Below are 22457 nucleotides of genomic sequence, written 5' to 3' on the forward strand. Positions count from 1 at the left end.
CCTAAGCGAACGACAGTCGACCGAAATTTGTAGAATTCATCGAGAGTCGGGTTTTATGAAATCTTTTGCAATAAAGAACTTCTCGCGAATACTCGAAGCATCGAATTCGCAATTTAGTCGCAAATTTTATTTCGCGCGATCGTTTCTGTTTGTCGAAAGCGAGAGGAGAGACAGAGACGGATCTTTCGCTTGTAACCTTGGGATACGATATCTTCGGTTTATTGAAAGGGAAGTTGAATGTTATTATCGGGTATGGTGTTACAGTCGCGGCCGTGGTGCGAACGTGTGCGGCGGTTCTCCTTGCGAATATTCCGCGAACCGCAACAACGTCAACCGAGTCTCTCTTTGTTGCGAACACGCAACAGTATCCTCTATTTTCGTTTCTGCTCGTCGAATAATTGATTGTGAATCGCGGGTGTGTCCTCGCGCGTATGATGCGTGCGACACGCGTAAATCGAGCAATATACGCAAAAAGCGGATGTTCTGTGCGCGCCGCAATCGTTAAAAACGGGTCACCTTTGAAAACACCGAAAGAAAATCGTTTCTTTTGTTCGAAACGATTACATAACATCGAGCCGAGCGCGTAGAAGCGTCCGAAGACTATTCGATCGTGTAGTTGGTGGTACAGTTGCGAGTGAAATCGCGGCGGAATCAAAATCGAGATCGCGTTGTACGACGCTTTGTATGTTGAATTTGTTACGTTCCTTTCTCTTTAAAAAATCGAAAGGCCATTACGGTGGGCCGCGGACACCGAACGGAGCGAAAGTATGTACATCTAACCGAGACTGGAAATGCGGAGGAAGATCGCAACGCGAGAAGATTATCGCCGATTGCGTCCATTCATCGTGGAACGGATGCTCGCCGAACGACTACCGATCGTACGGAACAGTTGACCGGATAGTTCGATTCGCCGATCAATCACGGGACCGATGATTCTCGAGAATTCTGGGACCGAGCGTCGCGCGTCACATTTCAAGGATTAGCAAACCTGTTCCCTTATTCGCAACAGTTTGGCAGTTGGTGGCCACGTCTCCGTGTTCCCTTTCCACGGCCGTTGCGCGGCAGCAATCGGTGTATCGCGTACCGATTTCGACGGTTCGCTACGTTCCCTCAAGTTTACGATCAAGGTGAAGGCGATAAACGTGGCCGGCGGGAGCCCGAGACGGCTGCGAAGGCGTAGGCGAAGGCAGAAGTGAAGGCGAACGCTTATACGAATGCAAAGCGACGGCGAATACGTGCACGTCAATTTCCGTTACGTAGGAGCTGACGGTTTCACAAATGCGAGCCAGTCTTGACGTAACGCGGCGAGATCGACAGTGTCATACGATACACGTGAACCTGTCACGCGGTACCAGTGTCAATGCTTTGGAATATTTGGGAGCGGTTCTTGATCGATGCTCGAGCCATTGTGTAATATTTTTATTAATAATATCGCGGCAGCCGTGTAAAGTATCGAAGGATAGACAGATTAAGGCGCACGAAAATATGTTTTGGCTGCGTCAACGGAGAGTACGTGCGACCAAGCAGCGATAAGCATCCGGAGGCTTTCAACTATTGCCGCGTACCGTTTCCGAGAAAAGTGTTAACGCGATCCGTGATTCGCGATTGGAGGAGAGATCCGCGAGGGATTGTCCGCGTAGAAAACAACGAGGGGCAAGCAGATCAAGAGAGAAAGGGAGGAGCGGCGAGAATGTGATAATTGGAAGCAAACTCGCAACTAGTCTAGTCATTGATCGGTTGCGAGACGCCTCGCGCCGCGACGCCCTCTCTTCCCAACCCCAGCGCGTCCCCACCTTCTCGTTCAGGATCGTGTCAGACATTTAAGCGTCGTGACGGAAACACGCCTCCCTCTTTCTCTCATCGCCTCCTTGTCCCTTGCCCGTTTCTCGCTGCAAACCGTCTCTATCCATCTCCGTCGCCTCTGTCCATCCCGTCCATCCGCCTCTCGCGCCTCTCTCTTCTCTATCTCTATCTCTCTCCCTCTCCCTCCCCGTCTCGCTCTCTCCTTGTTCTTAGTCTCTCTTCCTCTCTCCGTTTTTCGTGCGCGCGCTCTCTCGCTCGCGGTTTTCCTCTCTGTCTCTGGTTCGCCGTTTCCGTTCGACGCGGCCGCGGCCGTTCATCGACTCGCGAGGATCTCGCGACGACGAAGGCGACTCGCTCGACCCTTGCTCGCGGAAACTGACGCAGAACGGGGAGACTTTGGTGCGCGTTCCACGGGGAAAAGTGGCACACAAAGGAAGAAAAGAGACCCTTTGTCTCTGGCCTGGCCGAGCGGTCGTCTCCGATCTCGACGATCGGGGGAAGGACGGTGCGGGACGACGTCGGTGACCGAGGTCGGAGTGGTTCCGTGTCAAAATGTGTCGTGACCCGTTGCAGCGAGTCAAGAAAAAATCGAACTGCGAGGCCTGACGCGTTTCCGCGGCAAGAGCGACAAGAAGACCGACGAGACCGACCCAGAAGCATCGATATGTTCCAGCGCGAATGCTGGTCGACGTCGTTGTTGCCTACCGCTTCACGTCGTTGCCCATCGTCGCTCACGGTTACCCATCGTTGCCCATCGTCGCTGGTTGAACAGCCCGAGAAGATGGTGAACGACCGTTTCTAGGCCCGACGAAACTCGCAGGAGAGCTTCTTTGTAATCGGCCGTCCGTCCAGCGATACGTATCCAGGACGATTGCTGGTCGGTTGCCCACGGCAACCCGTTTCGTGAGTTTTCTCGGGGATATCGAGCAGGAAACACGCGAGACGGAAACTAGGTCAGTAGGATAGGCGGAATCCGCAGCGAGGAAAGCGGAGAACGAAAAACGAAAAACGAAAAACGAAAAACGAGAAACCAGAAACGAAAAACGAAAAACGAGGAGCGAGAGTCGCGCGAAGCGAGAGAAGAAACGAGCGCTGTGTTCGCGAGCTAATCGCAGGTATCGATCGGCCGGTCAGGAGCTATGTTCTGTTTTCAAAGTCCGTTCACGCGGGCTTCCCGCGTGCTCTCTGCTCCCCTGACATCCGGCAAGCCGAACGGCACGACGATCGGCTCGACGATCGGCGCGATTTTGCCGACCGGCAAGACGTGCGCCGCTCCAAAGACCCGCGACGGCTCCAGAAGGCTGTCGGAGGCAACCAGCGAAGGTTCGAGTTCCTCGATCGGGTACATCGACCAGGAGCCGTCGATCTCGGACTGCAGCAGCACAGACACGCTGGCCGATGTGAAAACAGACTACTTGGACCCGGTCTCTCTGTCGCCGGTATCTTTGTCCCCGGGGTCGGACTCCTCGGTGAGAGCCGGCGGCAACTCGGCTGCGCTCAGGACCCACGAGACCAGCGATCGCAAGAAGCTGCTCGAGGAGGATGACCGCAGCCCGCCGCCGCGTTCCCTCTGCGTCTCGTCGAAGAAGAGATCACCGAAGGGCAACAACCGATGCAGAAAGTTCCTCCTCCGGCTGCGACCCAACGAGGCCACGAACTCGAGCAACAAGGAAACAAGGCTCCCCTCCGCGTCGACGTCCCCGTCCCCGTCTCCGTCTCTGTCCCCGTCGCCGTCACCGTCTCCGTCACCGTGTCCGTCCCCGTCGATCCCCGACTCGATCGGAACCGAGTCTGCGGACTCCTCGAGGAAGCGGCGGGTCGTCGACGACTACGAGACCATCACCGGAGACACGGCGACCCTGTTCACCAAGTCGTCGCCGTCCGTTCTGATCGACTGCGTCGATTCCACCGAGGCGGAGGAGAACCCGAGGAACCGCAGACCGACCGCCGCGGCCTCCGAGAACGACATATCCTCGCTGCAGAACACGTTCCCGGAGTCGGAGACCGAGAACGGCTACCATCGGGATGAGGCCGAGACGGAAACGGAGGAGGGATCCTCACTGCCCTTGAGCCCCGCGGGCCCTTTGACCGCCGAGCTCTCCTCCTCGCTGGCGCCTTACTACAACTTTCTCTGCGTGAATGGCGGCCCCATACGGCAGGAGATGACCAGCACCAGCTCGCCCCAGCTCTGCTCGGCTGGCAATCACGAGTCGAGCGACGACGCCTCGCTGACGTCCGGAAAGCCACGCGGCTCCTTCGACGCTGGCGAAAAGTTCTCTCGGCTGAACAGCTTGGCGCCCGAGGGACTGGACGGCTCTTTCTGCCTGCCGGCGGCTAGATCCTGCCCGAATCTGGAAGGTCGGAGCACAGGCTGCTCCCCGAGCAGCGGATCCTCGAGCTCTAGCCCCGGATCGGGCCCCGTCGGGCCCAGGTTCAAGCCGATCGAGGAGGGCGACATCCAGCTCTGTTTCTTAAACCACTCCAAAACCCTAGTTAGGAAGATCCTGTCCAGCAAGTTCTTGAGGAGGTGGGAAACGCATCACCTCTACCTGAACGACACCTGCGTTTCATCGAAAACGGTAAGACGACGGCGAGGTCGGTGAAGGGCCCGCGACGAGTAAACGCGTTCGTTTGCAGCCGACGGGGTTCCTTCAACACCCGATACCGTACAGCAGCATGTCGGACATAAGGAGATACGCTGTCGCCAGATGGGATCCGACTTACAAAAACTGCCTGAGCATTGTGCTGCCGGACAGTTCTCTACTCCTCCAAGCGAACAACGCCTACACCAGGGACCAATGGTATCATTCGATATTGTGGAAGGTATGCGTTTCCTTTACGCTGTAATAGCAACGATAGCTCTCCGTTTCAATCAAACTTTTCGGACATAATTTTTCTTCTAGTGGAGCATCTTCAAGTACCAACAGCTGGCGTCGTTGAACGCGCGGGAGGAAGTTATGGCGAAACAGCTGAAATCAATGGTGGACTTTGCTCTATGGACCACGCTGCAGGACGAAAGGGTGACCGTGGCTCCGCTCGAGGCAGCGGCGAAACTGCTCGAGGATACGCTCGCGGTGGATTCCGATCGAGGAGAGGAGGCCCCTAACGAGGAGACAGCTCGAGAGGAAACCGATCGAAAACACCGTGCCGAGGTCATCCTCTACGTGGTAAGCCCTCTTCTGGAGAAGGTCGCGCTTCCTGCGAACCTCGCCAGGGTCTTGATCAAGCTGGTTCAACTGCATCCTCGATCCTCCCTGGTCTCGTTGATCGGACCAGCCATCACCAGATGCTTGAAGCATACCGTAGACTTTGGCAAATCTCCGGACATGAGGAAGCTCCTCCAAGTGTTCGTGGCTGCCCTGTACGAGGCGGAGGCCGGCGAGAAAGCGATTAGAAACTATATCGCGTCCGTTCATGGGCCAGGAAGCGGCTGTCCACATCCGAGAGTGCTTCCGAATTTTGTGTCGGTTTGCGTCGCCGCGATTTTCCACAGGTTGGTTTATTGTGTTTGCGATCTTTGTTGCGTTGCGCGTCACATCGAAACGTTGTCTAATCATTCCGTCTATATTTTCAGATTCGACGCGGCTCGACGTTCCCAACAGGAAACCGATGGAACACCGCCGCCGTTGCCCCCGCTCGATTGCTACCTGTTCGTCTTAAATGTCGCGTGAGTAAAACGTGTAACTATTCCGAGGTGTTCGTTCGGAAGATTCGATCGATATTGTTTTCAGGTCGGAGTATGCCGACTGGCGACCGGGTTTGGGCGCATTGCTGCAACCGGTGCCCTTTCCGGAGGAAGCTCTGGCCACGAAGGAAGTCCAACACTCTGTCCTGTTGTGCGTGATCAAACGGTTGGCGAAAGATTCGAGATGCGTCGTGCATCGCTTCCTGCTGCCGATCAGAGAACCGAGGCCCGGCTGGATCCACGTCGCTGTACCGTCGAGTCCTGCTTGTCCCGACCAGGGAGAACTGTTCGGCGAGATGGTGTGTATTTCTGGCAACCGTTATTTACTCTCCGATACTAAAATCTGATCCGTTTTTGATCAGCTGACAACGTTGCTGGCTTGTTGCTGCCGCCGTAAGAGATTCATAGGCTCGCTGGTGAAACAGGCGCGGGACGATTGCATACTTTTGGCGGTGAGAGGCTGCGGGGCCGCGCAGGAGGCTCTTTGCTTGATGTTGGAGTGGCACTTGCTGCCGAGCGAGGAGACTCGGTTACAGATAGTGAACGCCCTCGAGTCGACCGTGTCCGGCAAGGAACGGTACGCTGCCCTGTGCCAGAGACAAAAGAATTTGCAAGAACTGGTGCGTAAATTACAGATTTGTTCGCAATGTTTCGTTGCTTTCTCGTTTGACTTATTCGATGCGCCCTGAAACAGCAACGAAAGGGTGGCCCGAGGAAACTAACGCTGCCAGTACGCGCGACCGATGCCGACGTCGCTATTCTACTGGGCGGAGGTGCTCTCGGAAATCTGGAATGTCTGAGTCTGGCTTTCACCTCGGTGACCTCCGCCTGCGCGGAACAGCTGATCAAGCTACCCGCTTTGAGGTACCTGAATCTGTGGGCGACCCAATTCGGCGACGCGGGCCTGCAAATGATCAGCGAACACTTGCAAAAGCTGCAGGTGCTGAACCTCTGCGAGACTCCCGTCTCCGATAAAGGGATCTCCACTCTAGCCTGTGAGCATCTTTTTACGCTAGTTGATAAAACCGATAGACGATAGTACGTGCGTTGACGCTACTATTTCTCTGCGCAGCACTGACCAGCTTGCGGAAGCTGAATCTGAACAGTACCAAGCTGTCGATACAAACCTTCGAATTGTTGAAGAAGTGCCTGCCGGCGCTGCAGGAATTCGACGTCAGGTACACGGAAGCCTGGTGACCAGAGGTTTCGAGTCGGCGCAAGCCAGACAGTCTGGCTGTTGCCAGTAACGATAACACCAGCGCCGACTGCGTCCAATAGAAGCGGCAGTCTTCTCGAGCTGAGTAGACTTTAGAAGAGTACTTAACGAGATTCAATCATGGTTGACGAGCGGATTCCGCAAGTACGTTATATTATACGATACAATCTATGATACAAGCGATCGTCTTTCTTGTAGTTGGAAACGGCTCTCGCGGAGAGAGAGAGAGAGAGAGAGAGAGAGAGAGAGAGAGAGAGAGAGAGAAAGAGAGGAAGAGAGTGAGTGAGAGTTGAGCGTAGCGTGACTAGGACCACGATAAAAGCCTGAACGCGATCACGGTTCGACGAAGAAAGGCGTCGCGAGCGAAGCTTCCTAGAAGCCTTGCATACTGCCTAAAATGTTGTTGTTGTTAGAGGAACCGAACCACGGCGTGTTGGGAACGCGTCCACGTTAAAAGTGCCGAGAGCGTTTCTGCGAGACAGCGAAACATTGGTATCGACGCGAGCGCGAGCGAGATCGTCGGGAGGGGACAGCCGAGTGAATATTTTATTGTTTACCTGCTCTTGTTTTTCTCCTGCTCGCGAATTGGCCCATTCCCCGCAAAAATTACTTCGACTACCGCGCACATACAAGACTCGGACGATGGAAATTGTAAATACTTGTTTATTAGAGTTTTCCTCGGTTCGAGTAAACTCCCTCGATCTCGGTGGAGCTGCGAGGATTGATCCACGTTCGATGTTTAATAGGTATATCACGGGATATTGTGTTCTTCGGTCTTTTGTTTCACATTTGGGGTCGGAATTTGTCTGGGCAACGTGGATCTGCTTGTTCAAATAGCCTTCTCGTTGTTGATTAAGCCGGAGTCACACAGGCGCCGAAAAAATTCGGACGTCGGTCATCTTTTTTTGTTTTCCTAGTTAAAAACAAGGACAAATTTGTCCGCGTGGAAAAACGAGTAAAACAAGAACCAGAAAAACGAGAAAAGATGATTCAACGTCTGTTTTTTTTTTCGACTTTTATTTTCGAAAAATCGGAAACTGTTGATCGTCGCTATGGATCGGAATTAGATCGAACGTAGTTTTATTAAGGGAACAGAGACAATTGTTCGATCGAGAACGATTCGAACATCAAAAGAACACTGGTTAAAATTCTACGAACGCGTCGCGCGCGCTCAAGTTCGTTACGAGTCACTGTGCCGCGTCGAGTAGAGAACTGGACTTCGCATGTTCAGCGCAATCCTTCCTCGATATATTATATTAAATTATAGTATACTGTATTATATTCTATTCTATTATATTCGATTATATTATAAATACTTCCGCGAACAGTTTTCGACGTTGAGAATTCCGTAATATTTGATCGCCGTGCTTCTTATTACGGCTGAAGCTTCTCGTCGATTCCCTGTTTAGAAGGGCACGAACAAAACAGAGAACGAAACGAAACACATTCGAGAAAGGTTGCCCAGGGAGAGAGCCTTCACTTTTATTCCTTGAGATAACGCTCAACTGCCTAAGAGTTCGAGCTCTGACCACTGCCAAAACGCGCGCGATCCGAAACAAACGAGATTGCGCCCGTTCGTATCGAGTTTTCTCTTTAAAGCGAGTTTTAAGCGAGTCCTATCGAACGAATTTTACTCTGGATTCGGAAGTAGCTTAAGATGGTTAATCTTTGCCTTTCGAATATCGTGTACCGATCATTCGGAAGCCTTGACGGTTCGGTCGATCACTGTCGGCGGCTATTAGCTTTATTCGGAAGTTCCCATTGGTTTCGACGGAATCATTCAACTTGAAATTAACTTATCGTATCCGTATAGAAATTTTCGTATCAACAGGTTGACGAAAAACAATCGCGTTCCTCTATTTCACTCTACATGTACTACTATTTATCGTTCGTGATGGAGAGAAGAGGCGTTTGTCGATAGGAAAGATTGGGAACTTTGCGATATAAATCTGATACTCTCCGTTACGCAGGCTCGAACAAAATGGCGAGTTGTATAGTTGATAGGTTCACCGTTTAGGCGGTTTATTTCTTTTCTGATAATGTACATATTTAAAATACATGTATACGTATAATATTACTGTTGAAATTAGATATGGTTTCTTTGTAATTGCGAATCGATAATGGCCGCTTCGTCATCGGTCTATACGCGAAAAGTCGCTACGCAAAAATTGGGGCGGCGACGCGTGTGCAGGGAGAACCGCACAGTGGCGCGGCACAGATACCGGGTGAACATTATAATACCGAACTATGATCGTAGTTTAGAATAGACCGCTCGACGCCCCGCGTCGCTGTATGGGACTTTCTGCGCACTCGTTCTCCTGTCCCCCTTCCTTGCGTAGAGACTTTCCGCGTAACACACTGCTCGTCACCCTCGGTCCGTCGCGTCGTCGGTTCTACCACAATAGCCGATGCGTTCGCGAGCGATTCGAATCGTCTCCGTTTCAATACCTAACGAATTCGCATCGAAAGCAATTTCCATAACTTTCAAAGTACAAATAGCGAGTGTAGATGTTTCCAAAAAAAAAGAAGATAAAAAAAGTCGGTTTCTATCGGACGGAAACTCGACGGCTCGCGAACGTTTAACGCGTTAAGTTATCTCCGTTACGATACGCCCAACGACTCATCCATTTTATTGTATTCCAACCTTTTATCGATAATTTTCCGCGCTGTGCGATAGCAACAGCTTCCGACCAATATCGTTTCGGTGGATTGTTCCATCCTATAGTTTGAGAACAATCCAATGGAACTCAGTGCTAACGCGGACCCTTTTTAGCAATCGAGAGAACAGCGTGTCGAGTTGTATCGGAAATTTGTCGCGAGTTGTTAGGAGAGTAAAATCTTATAAGGCACGATAAGGAACACCGGAACAACGAAGTTTCTTAAATTCTTGCTGTGACGTTGGGTAATACGATGATAGGCTGCTATATAGGCTGTCAGGGATTTAGATCGTTTGGAATTCAAAGGGGGCCGTGACGGACGGGTTGCTGGTACCTAACGTTGCTGCTCGGCTCTATGGCTACTTCGGACTGCAAACTGGTAGGCAACTCGTTCCATACCGACTGCGGCACGGTTTCTGAAATCAATCGAACGTTGGAAAGTTGTCGATAAAAAGGGAACAGCGTCTGTAAAGAGCGACAGAGATGGAAGATTATTAATTGAGAAGAGAGGTGTGTCGTGAGTCGTAAGCAGCGCATTCAAGAAAATGAATTACGCAAGGCATCGCATGCGCAGAGGGTCACGCACAACGGCGCGAACCGTTTATTGGGTGAACATTATAATTCTGAACTGGGGATGGCGACGCATGCGGTGTCTCGCGTAGTTTATTTTGATGTCTGCACTGGTCGTGAGTCGTGAGCAAACCCATTGACCGGCGACCGCCGATACGGCGGTGGTCGTAGATAATTCGTTGGACCGAAAACCCACTTCTTCCACTCGTATCGGAGCTATCAACGTAATAATGTCAATTAATATCGATTGAATTTACCTACCGGTTAGCACCTCTATACAATTGAAAATGTAACTACACGTTCAATGGAAAGAAAATAAATATCCTGGTTTCTTTTCTCACCTTTACACGTGTACAACAGATTCGACCAGGTGATCTTTTCCTGGGAGAAGCAGTAGACGCCGAGCCGGCCGCCCTTCAGGGTCGAGTCGTAGACGTTTCCAGAGTCGGCCATCAGCTGTTTGCCCTGGTACAATCTAAACCTGATCAATCCGATCCGCGGTCTATGGAGAAGCTGCCATCTGTACGGAGTCCTTTCTATCCAGCCGAGTTTCTTCGGGTCAGTCCAGAGTACCTTAACTTGTTCCGGGGTATCCTCGTTGTGCCAAAGGCTGTTTCTGAGGTGTTCTCCGGGGCCGGTGCTCGAGTCGACGAGCTTCAACTGAATACCGGGCTCCCCGACCGCTCGGAACGGTGACGGCATCCAATACGGCTGCTCGCCCTTCTTCCATGCAACGATGTAGAAGCGACGGTTGTCCTGGTAAGAGAACACGAACCCAACGAAGTCGTCGTCGGTGTCGTCGTCCACGAAGAACGTGCCTTCGAAGTCTACGCCGCTGAACACATCCGGACCTGGGGAACCGACGGAGTCACGCAAACGACTCTTCTCTTTTTATTTTTTTATTTTTCTAGTCGAACATTACCGATAGCGATTCCAGGATCACTGTTGATCAGCTGCTGGATCTCAGCGCCGCCATGATTGATCCTCCAGATTGGGTCTTCCTGGGCCGTTCCGAATGGATCCAGTGCGATGGTCACGTACTTTCGGAAGTCCGTCGTCCAGATCAAGCTGTTGTTGGGACAATTGTCGTGAACATTGATTACGGTATCGTTGTCGTTGTCGTTCCAACAGGCGTCGCCAATGCGCTCGTCTGAAAAGATTCGCGATCGAAGTTTGCACTACGTTGGCGAACACCGTACTCTTCTCGCAACTTACGATGAGTGTGACGTTGATCCGGATTATATACGTAAGGACAGTTGTCTTGATCGTTGGGTACATCGTCGTTGTCGATGTCGTCGTCGCACTCGTTGCCTATGCCGTCGCCGTCGTCGTCGTTCTGCCCTGAGTTCGGTACGTCGGGACAGTTGTCTCTATCATCTTGAACGCCGTCCCTGTCTCTATCGTTGTCGTTGTCGCAAACATCGCCCACTCCGTCACCATCCTGATCCATCTGGTCCGGGTTGGGATCGAAAGGACAATTGTCGCAAGCATCACCGATCCTGTCTTGATCCGAGTCGATCTGATCCTTGTTCTTTATTTTGGGACAGTTGTCCTGGTTGTTCGGTAGACCTGGAAAACAAAATTTTAGCTTAAAAGCGCCGTTTAATAGCATTATAAATAAAAAATAAGATCTAAGAGTGAAAAGTTATGACTAGAAAATTCACAGACCAGACTCTTAACATTCGAAAATCTCTTTTGAACAATGTATGTATACCGTCGTTGTCGATGTCGGGATCGCAAGCGTCGCCTATGTTGTCATTGTCCGTGTCCTCCTGCTTCGGGTTTCTGACGAACGGGCAGTTGTCGCACACGTCACCGACAAAGTCCGGTCCATCGCGATCCGAGTCTTCCTGACCCGGGTTCGAAACCAGCAGACAATTGTCGGACGAGTTCAGCACGCCGTCGTTGTCAGCGTCGGAATCACAGGCGTCGCCTATCCCGTCGCCATCGGCGTCTTCCTGGCCGCTGTTCGGTGTCACCGGGCAATTATCCGCGCGACACGGACGCTCGTAACAGCGTAAGTTCCCATCCGGAATCCCGTCGTTGTCACTGTCCAGTCCGCAGTTGAGTCCGTTCCCAGCCCATCCAACGTGGCACTGCAACCAAGAAGCGGAGTTTTCCTTTTCGTTGTTCCGTTTTGTTGTTTCGTATCTCTGGCGCGAGTTCAATTTAGCCAACTACCCTGCAGGTGTAGCGATCGATGTCGATGCAGGCGCACTCGGCGTTCTCGTCGCAAATCGTCATCAAGTCCGGGCAGATATTGCCCATGCGACGGCATCCTGTCGTATGGTTTCCCACGTAACCCGGCTTGCAGGCGCCGCACATGTACGAGCCCTGAAATATGAACTCTGTTTATTTGAATTTTGGTTACGTACTCGGAAAAATTCGAATCGTTGGGTGCAACTTTCAGAAACGTTATTCCGTTTTAAAAGGTTTAAACATCATAGCTACCCACTACTGTATATGTATACCTCTGTGTTGATGCATTCCGAGTTCGGATCGCAACCACCATGGTTGATCAGACACTCGTCTATGTCGTGGCAGACCTGCCTATGGTTCCCGATGTGGATCAGACCGATCCCCTCGACGATATTGCCCCTGTACCCGCGTGGACAGGGATCGCATCTGAATCCAGGATTCAGATTGACGCAACGTACCCCGGGATAGCAAGGGTGGGTCAACTCGCACTCGTTCATTATGCTGCACTTCTCACCGTTACCCGTGTAGCCATGCGGGCAACTGCCGCAGCTAGAACCGTCACCGTTGGGTTTATTTCAACAGGGATCGCAGATATCGGTAGGTCGGCCTGTATCCATCCGAAAGGATGGCGCCGTAGATCGTGCAGACCTTTAGCCTTAAAGTGCTCGCGTTTGAAATTGGAAAGTCGTGTCTCTGAATGATTGGAATTGTGTCGGCACATGCGATGCTCGATAACACGCGAGCGAAGCGAGATAGTATAGCAAACTGTGTACACTTTACGGAAAAGCTTTTCGAAAGGTTCGACAAAGATTTCGGTCCTCTAGCTTGCTGTATCCTGTGCGTCGGCAAGCGCAGCGGTGCTCGCTTAGCCCATTATGGTCTCCGTAGGGTACCAAATGGTACAGAGTGTATGGAGCATAGATGTTCCAATGTGAACCGGCTAAGCGAACACTGCCGTGAATAGATAAAGATGAGTAACCGATCGAGAGCGAAGGATATAAGGTACCTGTAACCGTCGACGCGGTTATAACAATTAACACCGCGGAAACAGGGATTGCTCGCGCAAGGGTTGGGCAGCTTTGCGCATCGACGTCCGTCACCGGTGTACCCGGGCGGGCACGGACCGCACCTGGGCCCGTGCAGAGTGCTGCGACAATCGGCCCCCGGAAAGCAAGGCGACTTGTAATCGCAAGTGGATGGCGGAGTCATCGTGGTCGTAACTGTGGAATCGAGAGGATCAGGGTTGACAAAGAATTGCTTATTCATAGTAGCCCGGTTTATTCCATTCTTTTTATTTGTCTATCTATATGTATATCGTTGAGAGCAACCGATATTTTGTGCCAGGGAAAAGCAAGAACGATCGAAGAGACAGGAGGAAAGAGAGTCTCTTTTCGTTGGTAATTACTAATCTTTCGATACAGCGAAACTTCACTCACCGGGACGTTCGCGACAGCCTGCGCAATTTTCAATCAGATGTCGTATATGCTGCAACTCGTTTCTCTGCAAACAAGAACACGTTGTACAATCGTACACGAGGAGACGTTCAAATTTTGCAACTGGAAAACTTCGCGGTACAGCGAAGCTTTCCCAGGACTACTACTCACGCTCGATGCGACCTCTCTCCAAAGCTGTTTAGTAACCTCGATCAATTCGTTCTGAGACTTTACTAGCTGGCTATCGGTGAGGCATACTGCAAGCAAACACGTTCGACCATCTCGGTTAATAGGTTCGCGTTCGAACTCCAACGAAACAAAGCGAGTCCCTTCCGGTTACCTTTCTCATCCAAACTTTGGATCGAGATGTCTCCCCTCCTCCGGTTCCTCCCATGATCGAAGAACGATCCGCCATCCAACTCCCGATCGAACTCGATATCATCCAATGAACTATATCTGTCGCGACTGCTTTCGGAAGCCCGTTTCGTGTGCCGATTCGCATGTTTCGGGCAATTCGCCTCTTTGAACGCCTCGTGGGCAAACGATGATTGATACACCTTCGCTTGGCATTCGCCTTCCCGGAACTGAAAGAACGCGACCACAATTAACAAACCTACCGGAATCGCCGGCTCTGATTTCTTAGGTCGAGTCCACAAGTAACTACTTCCGTTTCTTTATCGCACATTTATTTTGTTTCTGCCTTTTTATCTTTATTTCATTGATTTATCGATATCCTATCTATTTAGCGAAAGCAAAAACTCGTTTGTCCCGGTGATTTGTAGCTAGTTGATACGAACAATAGACTCTACCGAGCTGTGAATTATTTACGACTTTGTTTAATTACACTTATCTAAATGTAATCGTTAACACGACCATTCGGGCGTCTCGCTTAAACCGATAAGAATAATAGTAATAATAATGAAAAAGAGTACGGCAAAAGAAATGTCCCATGTGTGAGAAACCAACCAAGAGAAGATAGAACAGCGCATTTGTAAAAGAAACGATGACGTCGACGGTTTCGCGATAGATTGAATTACTGCTAACGACAAAAATCGTGTTTCTTTAAGTCATCGCTGATATTTCAAGATTCTTCCACCCATCTCGATCCGAGTAACGAGCAAGTGGGCTGCCGTGAATATTCAATAAAGATAAACTCCGAGCGAATCGAAATCAATTCGATGCTTTTTAATCGCGTTACGCGAGTTAGCAGCTGCACGTAATAAAGCAAACAGCCTTGATCCGAGCTACCATATTTGGAAAGGCATCATCCTACGATCTCTAACGTCATCGTTGCTCCATAACGACCGTGTAACGCTCCTGCGGATCGGAGACAGGGTAAACGAAATCGCACGTTGGTGTGTTTGTACGCGCGAAAGGTATGGTAGATGGTAGAATCGCTACTTGCAAATGTTTCTACAGCCAGGTAGGTCGACCCGCTACGAATCACCGGTGCAATCAGGCTTCTGCTAAATAGATAAGGTTCCAAAATAAATGAAATACGAGAACAAAGAAATGAATAAAAGAATACGAGATAAATGTGCAATAAAAAGATGATAGTTGTTTTGAGACTCTACTTACTGAACGAAACATAGCCTTGACCAATAACGAAACGGAATTCTGGCCATTGTTTAGTTCTTTCGCGACACATGATCCAAAACGAAACCAGACTTACCGCCATTAGCCGCTGACCTTTCGCGTCGTTTACCAGACCCTTCGAAGATTCATTGAACGTTATCCTGCCTCGATAGACGCAATCGACGTAGACGTCGATCCGTGCATCGGATTCGTTCCGATGCACCCTCACGATCACGTTCTTGCGAAAACTATTCGCCTCAACGTGCTGTATGCTCACGCGCCCATCTTCGTCGACGTTTTTGAGGACCACTGAAACCAACATTCGCCCCCCATGGCTTTCCATTACATTCTCTCTCTTCGTAAAGTCGAATCGCAACGATCGAAATTTCTCACGTTTTCGTCGACTCTACTACACAGAAAACGGACTGTTGCATGCCTATTAATCTTGATCGACGTACGCGCTTCATTGAATCACGTTTCCGGAAGTATATATGTAAGTTACGTCACTTTGGACGAGTCTTTTCTCTCTCTCTCTCTCTCTCTCTCTCTCTCTATCCCTCTCCCTCTTTCTATCTATCTATCTTCTCCTCTCTAATTAAACTGTGAAACGGCTAAAACGTTACCATTTTACCTCGTCTCTCTTGCCCGTTGATCATCAGCGAAGTCATCTTCAGGTCCTCGTGGTAAAGCGTTAACATAAGCCTGCAGTCCATAGCATCCGGCAAGGTTTCCTTCGCATTGGAGAAGACGATCGCGAACCGGTCGTCGTTCCATGCCTCTCGAAGATCCATCATCAAATCTGCGCAAAGTTTATATTCGATCATCGAACAATCGTCTAATAAAACAAAAATGTTTAATAATCATTCTGGGGTCATTGCAAGCAACATTTTCCTTTAGGAGGTATCGAGGTATCATTAACGAGTTATTAACGAGACCATGAGTACTGTTTGTTGGTCCAGCGGAAATTGCCTCCGATTCGAAGATTTTTGTAAAGGAAAAGGTTACTTCGAATGATCTCAGAACGATATAAGAGATGGCGCGAAGAATCCGAAATCATCGTAGGAATATTTATCGGGAGCCAAGCGCGTTGACCAATTAGCCGTCGCGATGAAAGAGGATCACCTTTGTTGATCGCGGTATCTTGGATTGCGAGAATAGCGATCACGGATTAGAACGACAAGATCGGAGAGACGATTCGCCGTTACCGGGTTTCTTGTCAACATTTACGGCGACTGGTTCCCGATCCGGCGAGTGTTATGGGAATGCAACGGCGGAGGCACTGGACGTTTCCCTTTACTTTTAATTGCGATACATGGTGCGGCTGGTAAATCTGAGCCAGAAAAGAAGAAAACGCGACACCGGAACGCGAATGATCTTCATTTATTATTATTCGGTTCTACCTACCCGATCAGATTTCCTCTTTAATCGAGCTTCGTGCCTTGGGACTTGTTCTCCAATTTCGGAGCTTTCTAGGCGTACTACTATCGTATTTACTTTGCATGTCTTACCTTCATCGATCGTGAGTTCGGAATCGACCCGGTAAACGATCAAAAGCACCGCGACAATCGACGCCCGGAGGATCCGCATTTTGTATCACCGTTCGAAATCGTTTCACGTAGTCCCTCGGCTGTTGCGGTATCCAACCGACAACGAGATTCTTGCAAACGGAACGTTCGACTCTCTTCTAAGCGCGCAGAATTCGCGGTTTACTTTATCCTCTCGGACGTTTCGACTTAAGGCAACGCATGCTTCGCGCGATGTCCAGCGAATACAATCCTCTTCCAATTCGATACCTTTTTCTTATCCCAATTCAAGAACCTTTTTATCCCCACCATTCTACTGCGCATACACCATCGCGCAGCTGCTTTAGAAAGAAAATGGGGGACGATTGAGAGAGACAGAACAAACTCAGTGGGCCTTGTGGTAGTGTCCACACTGACTTAGGTCGTTTCGCTAAGTTTAAGACGTCCAGGACATATTTGGTTGAACTTGTCGAAATATTGCCTACAAACACATACATTCGAAACATATCTGACACGTTTCCAAATTCGCTGACATATGCGGTCGAGAATTCTACGAGGCGAAAAGTAGAAGTCGAATATCGCGCCGCGGTTATCGGTGTGACTTGTTTCGCATGTGGTTGTGCCGATCTTATGCCGTTTTACTCAAACGCTATATCTTCCCTTTGTCATTAACTATAGGGGCAGCACTGTTCAGCTGTGAATCACTAGCCAATCGGAGCACGGCAATTCGCTGTATTCTCTCGATTCAAGATACTCGCTGCCCCCGGATATGGTTCTTGGATTGAGAGATTACTGTAAATAGATCGCAGGTCGTTGGCGTTCGTCGTCTGAGACGAGGAAAAGCCTACGAGCGTCTTTATGCGTTACCCACGGGAATGTGATGTAGTGCCGCAAGTATGAAGCGCGGCCTTCCGTGGTCCGCGCATCAATGAGACAGTCAAACGAATCCGCGCAAAAGTATCATTTTTTTATTTATTATGGAAGAGCAAGCAACATCTCGACGAATCAATATTATGAGAAAAATCTAATGATAAATAATACTTTATTGCGTACAAACTAAAACGAATTAATTTTACTTCAATAAAAACGTTGCTTAACTTATTGTCGCACTAGCGTTAAACATGTCTAACACTGTTAATAATCTATAATACATTTATGGAATTGTAATTAAAATCTATCGTGCTATTTATCGAATCGTACTCGGCCGTCTTTCCTTATTATAATATTTGTTCCTATAGGGATGTAATATGCAACACTTAATATGTAAAATGAATTTAACGGGACAGACAAATCTTTAATTTCATTTCAATCCCATATGCAAATCTATTGTGTAAAAGCATCGTGATTCACTTGGTGGTTTGCTGCAACTATGTGGCTGGCGAGGTTTCTGAAAGTGAGAATAAAAAGTCAAGAGTGTGGTATTAGCATAGCTGGTGTTTCGAAATTTTCGTAATCTGTTTTTGATCTTCTTACCTTCAGCACATCTGTACTCCATGTCCGACCAAGTGATCTTTTCTTGAGAGAAGCAGTAAAGACCGAGTCGGCCACCCTTTAGAGTCGAATCGTGCACGTCTCCGGAATCGGTGATCAATTTTGAACCTTGGAAGAGCTTGAATCGAATAAAACCGATTCTAGGTCTATGAGATAGCTGCCATCGGTACGTAGTTTGTGCCGTCCAGCCGATTTGATTCGGATCTTTCCAGAGTATCTTCGTTTGGTTCGGGACATCCTGATTATGCCAGAGACTGTTTCTGAGATGTATTCCGGGACCCGTGTTCGAATCAACGAGCTTCAAAACGATTCCTGGATCGGCGTAGGCCGGGAATGGTTGCTTCTCCCAATACTGCTGAGCACCTTTTTTCCAAGACACCACGTAGAACTTACGATTGCTCTGGTAAGAGAACACGAAGCCAACAAAATCGTCGTCGCTGTTGTCGTTGATGTAAAAAGTGCCGTCAAAGTCCACGCTGCTCAACGTATCCGGCCCTGTTCGACCAAAGCACACGCGATCATTATTATACGGCACTACGACGTTTCTAGAGCTAGCGATTGGTCCACGTTGCATCTACGATTTATCCAGCTAGATTTGCTGCATATCTTAACGACAAATGCCGATTGCAAAATTTAATACCTATAGCAAGTCCTGGATCGCTGTTTAAAAGTTGTTTGATCTCAGCTCCTTCGTTGGTTACCTCCCATTCAGGGTCCTTTTGCGACGATCCAACAGGATCCAAAGCGATCGTCACGTATTTTCGGAAGTCCGTCCTCGATATCATGCTATTGTTTGGACAGTTGTCGACCGCATCGATCACGTTGTCTTTGTCGTAGTCGTTCAAGCAAGCATCGCCTCTAGTCGGATCTAAAATCGCCAAGTTCATATTCATAGCGTTACCCTCAGGGAAAAATCTTAACTGGCTCTAACTGATGGACTTAACTTACGAATAGTTTGAAGTTGATCCGGATTGTATACGTAAGGACAATTGTCCACGTCGTTCGGCACTCCATCGTTGTCAATATCATCGTCGCACACGTTTCCTATGCCATCGTGATCATCGTCGGCCTGATCCGCGTTCGATACGTCGGGACAGTTGTCTCTATCGTCCTGAATGCCGTCTTGATCCCTGTCGTTGTCATTGTCGCAAACGTCGCCCACTCCGTCACCGTCTTTGTCCGACTGATTCGGGTTGCTAATATTGGGACAATTGTCGCATACGTCTCCGATCTTGTCCTTGTCGACGTCCTCCTGACCTTTATTCACTTTGTAAGGGCAGTTGTCAATCTTGTTTGGTATGCCTGAAAATCATCCGGATTAAAACGATGTCAAAAAAAAAACTATACGAGTATCTAGACGCAAGCGATCTCGCATTCGTTCACCGTCATTGTCGATGTCGTCGTCACAAGCGTCGCCAACTCCGTCGTTGTCCGTGTCTTCCTGCTTTGGATTTTTGACCGTAGGACAATTATCGCAGACATCGCCGACTTTGTCGCCGTCCTTGTCTTCTTGCTTGGGGTTTGGATGCAACGGGCAGTTATCGCTGGCATTTGGTTTGCCATCGTTGTCAGCGTCTGGATCGCAAGCATCCCCTATGCCGTCGCCATCGGCATCTTCTTGGCCACTGTTTGGTACTTTAGGACAGTTGTCCGCTTTGCATTCTCGTGCGCTACAGCAAAGCTTCTCGTCGGGTATGCCATCGTTGTCACTATCTATGCCGCACTCGTATCCATCTCCTGCCCATCCGGCACGACACTGTCAGCAAATTCGGTTCTTATAATTCCATACAATCAAGTCGGAGAAGGGAATATTGATACGAGAGATGGGTCGGTTACTTTGCAGGTGTAAGTTCCAGTTCCCGTGTTCGCGCACGTAGAGTTGCTTTTACAAACTGTAACCTCGTCGGGGCAAAGTTGGCCATCGGGCTTGCAGCCGACTGTTCCATTGCCAACGAATCCCGGTAGACACGAGCCGCACTGGTACGATCCCTAGAATACAACTCGAGTTAAAATATTTAAATACTAGAGAACGACGCGACTGACAACTACGCATATGTATGTAGATATTATATACCACCGTATTGATGCATTGTACAAATTTTCCGCAGCCACCGTTATCGGTGACGCACTCGTTTATATCCCGGCAGACCTGCTTGTGGACCTTGGCGTGGTCCAGATCGCTTCCTTCCACGCTGGACCCGTTGAGCCCTTTCGGACAGGCTTCGCATCTGTACCCGGGATAAAGATTCGTGCATTTTACCCCGGGATAGCATGGCTTACCAACCTGGCACACGTCCACGTTGACGCACGATGACGAACTACTACCGGGGCAACCCGGCAAACAAGGATTCTTCGCACATGGAGTACTCGACTGAACGCAACGATACCCGTCGCCGGTGTACCCGGCCGAGCAGCGACCGCACTTTGGACCTTGCGCCGTGTTACGGCAATAGTGTCCCGGCAGACAGGGTGACTTGTACTCGCAAGTAAGTATCACTGGTGCCTCTAAAACAAGTACTTTCTACGTTGTGCATGTACCCATTTATTTACTGTATACATATAGTAGACGGAGGAAAAGTGGGTAAAGGAAGGCTACTTTGGACTTCACCTGCACGAGTTCGAAGATTTCTCTAAGGCTTAGGGCCTAAGTGAAACCTTACTCACCGCTTTCTTCGTTGTCGCTGCAGGCTGCGCAGTTGTTGATCAAATATCGAAGGTATCTTGTCTCCGCTTTCTAAAAGAAAACATATTGTTCAGATATTGGTGTGCTTTGCATCGTGTCGAAAACGAAAACACTTACGCTCGAATGTAACTCCTTCCAAACTGATCTGATTGCATTGATCAGATCATCGATGGCACCCACTATATAACTCTCCGTCACGTTTTCTCCTAAAATTCAATATTTTTCGTAAACGATCGGCAAACTATGAGAGTGCTTCGACAATTTATTTACATTTAAAACATGCATTCACATTTTAAAATGCATTATTACCAAGATAACCGACCGTTCCGAGATTTTCGGCGGATCTTATGCGATAATTACCTTTTCCTTTAGTATTCCTGATGCGCAAACTTCGCGCCCTAAACCCTTTTTTATAAATTAACTCCGCCAAATCGACGGAGTCCAATTTCCCAGCGTTTTCAATCGGAATTCTCAATTTACGAGTAACCTTATTATTGTCATCGTCGACCCATAAACCGTTGCCGTTATCATTGACCGTGCTCTCGATTCCGTCGTCTGGATCTAAAACCACCGTTCCATTGTATTTAATTAAAGGTCATTAACCATTGATAATTAACAAACCGCCACCAATTTTATTAAGAGATTTCAAAATCCATTACCTTCTTCGAGTAGAATACCGGAGTCAACGGCATTTGCAACAAGCAAAACCGCGGTACTTAATGCCGCGATAGTTAATATCTGCATGTTCAATCACTACTTTCTCTTGCTCGTTTCGAATAGTGTTCGACAATTATGACAGGAAAGTATTGGGATATCTCTTTATATACTATTCCGAGTGCACATCGCAATCAAAAACAGCGGTTTCGCAAATATTTGTGCGATTCCCGTAACTCTGTTTTATCAAAATCTGCAACTGATTATGATGACTAACGCAATCTTGCATCCAAGATACAAGCTATTCATTGGATAATCCTCATAGATCTTCTTGTCCATTGTGTGAATAGATCAGCCTCGATTTTTTAAGAACATATATATATAGGTATTTGTACGAACGAGCAATTTTTTCAAACTTAACAACGTCATTTCGAATTGCGATAATTGAAACTTTCTATCGCGATTAAAGTGATAGTTGTACAGAAGGATTTTTATCGCATTTGTGTTTCTAGGGAAACAATGTAGTAATAATCTTATTCAATTTCGCAGAACATGTCGTTCATTTTTTCATTGCATTTCCTGCTATAAAATACTTATCACATATTATGATTGGCTTGTGTAAATGAAATGGTTACAAGGTACGTTTCGGTATTAACAAATATTATTGCAGACCCCACCTTTATTGTGAATCAGTTCCAGCTAAGATTAATCAAATAAACGGATCTTATCTTCCGTAAATTGACGAGCTTTAAACTTTAATGCCCCGATCGATTTGTTGATTTCGTTTCTCGTTCAGATTTGGTTTTTCTATTTTCATACATTATAAAGTATTCTTTGGATATTTTCAAATAAGTCTTAACATTAATAGCTCATCAGCAAAGTCGCAGATAGCATTTGCGCTAAGGAAAGAGTTACTTTGAATGAACTTGGGACTCACCTATTTCAATTGATTTCAAATCCTTTAGGGC

At 48.6% G+C, this 22457-nt stretch overlaps 3 protein-coding genes across 4 annotated transcripts; 1 reads left to right on the plus strand and 2 right to left on the minus strand.

The window, feature by feature from the left end:
- The first annotated feature begins 204 nt into the window (after nt 1-204).
- On the plus strand, nt 205-10271 carry LOC144470753 (C-Maf-inducing protein). Its single transcript, XM_078182258.1, has 8 exons — nt 205-4382; nt 4441-4626; nt 4707-5296; nt 5378-5470; nt 5535-5787; nt 5851-6108; nt 6183-6483; nt 6561-10271. The coding sequence occupies exons 1-8, from the start codon at nt 2943-2945 to the stop codon at nt 6683-6685; spliced, it is 3246 nt and encodes a 1081-aa protein (XP_078038384.1). The 5' UTR covers nt 205-2942; the 3' UTR covers nt 6686-10271.
- LOC144470760 (cartilage oligomeric matrix protein-like) lies at nt 9639-16915 on the minus strand. The gene is made up of 14 exons (XM_078182271.1): nt 16647-16915; nt 15770-15937; nt 15236-15447; nt 13904-14147; nt 13735-13820; nt 13567-13630; nt 13137-13350; nt 12403-12679; nt 12113-12265; nt 11646-12027; nt 11147-11500; nt 10854-11081; nt 10273-10782; nt 9639-9777 (listed from the first exon to the last, which is right to left on the minus strand). The coding sequence occupies exons 1-14, from the start codon at nt 16723-16725 to the stop codon at nt 9662-9664; spliced, it is 3087 nt and encodes a 1028-aa protein (XP_078038397.1). The 5' UTR covers nt 16726-16915; the 3' UTR covers nt 9639-9661.
- Nucleotides 16916-17686: 771 nt separating this feature from the next.
- Nucleotides 17687-21641, minus strand: LOC144469865 (cartilage oligomeric matrix protein-like). Of its 2 annotated transcripts, none has more exons than XM_078180565.1 (11): nt 21495-21641; nt 21196-21396; nt 20953-21041; nt 20817-20886; nt 20437-20657; nt 19989-20141; nt 19536-19908; nt 19101-19454; nt 18793-19020; nt 18135-18647; nt 17687-18048 (listed from the first exon to the last, which is right to left on the minus strand). In XM_078180565.1, exons 1-11 carry the CDS (start codon nt 21577-21579, stop codon nt 18029-18031), a joined length of 2307 nt encoding a protein of 768 aa, XP_078036691.1. In that variant the 5' UTR covers nt 21580-21641; the 3' UTR covers nt 17687-18028. The 2 variants fall into 2 exon arrangements, with proteins under 2 accessions (XP_078036691.1, XP_078036682.1); XM_078180556.1 differs by having other exon boundaries at nt 20227-20657.
- Between the last annotated feature and the right edge of the window lie 816 nt (nt 21642-22457).

The sequence above is a fragment of the Augochlora pura genome, chromosome 1 (genome assembly GCF_028453695.1).
Source record: "Augochlora pura isolate Apur16 chromosome 1, APUR_v2.2.1, whole genome shotgun sequence".
Classification (NCBI taxonomy): Eukaryota; Metazoa; Arthropoda; class Insecta; order Hymenoptera; family Halictidae; genus Augochlora; species Augochlora pura.

Coding starts and splice junctions, on each gene's coding strand:
- LOC144470753 (XM_078182258.1), top strand. CDS start 2,943: ATGTTCTGTTTTCAAAGTCCGTTCACGCGGGCTTCCCGCGTGCTCTCT. Junction 4,383..4,440: donor CCTGCGTTTCATCGAAAACG/GTAAGACGACGG, acceptor GTTCGTTTGCAG/CCGACGGGGTTCCTTCAACA. Junction 5,297..5,377: donor GTCGCCGCGATTTTCCACAG/GTTGGTTTATTG, acceptor CTATATTTTCAG/ATTCGACGCGGCTCGACGTT.
- LOC144470760 (XM_078182271.1), bottom strand. CDS start 16,725: ATGCGGATCCTCCGGGCGTCGATTGTCGCGGTGCTTTTGATCGTTTAC. Junction 13,631..13,734: donor GGAGAGAGGTCGCATCGAGC/GTGAGTAGTAGT, acceptor TCTTGTTTGCAG/AGAAACGAGTTGCAGCATAT. Junction 12,028..12,112: donor TCGATCGCTACACCTGCAGG/GTAGTTGGCTAA, acceptor TCTTGGTTGCAG/TGCCACGTTGGATGGGCTGG.
- LOC144469865 (XM_078180556.1), bottom strand. CDS start 21,579: ATGCAGATATTAACTATCGCGGCATTAAGTACCGCGGTTTTGCTTGTT. Junction 20,142..20,226: donor TACAATGCATCAATACGGTG/GTATATAATATC, acceptor GTTGTATTCTAG/GGATCGTACCAGTGCGGCTC. Junction 19,909..19,988: donor CTGGAACTTACACCTGCAAA/GTAACCGACCCA, acceptor ATTTGCTGACAG/TGTCGTGCCGGATGGGCAGG.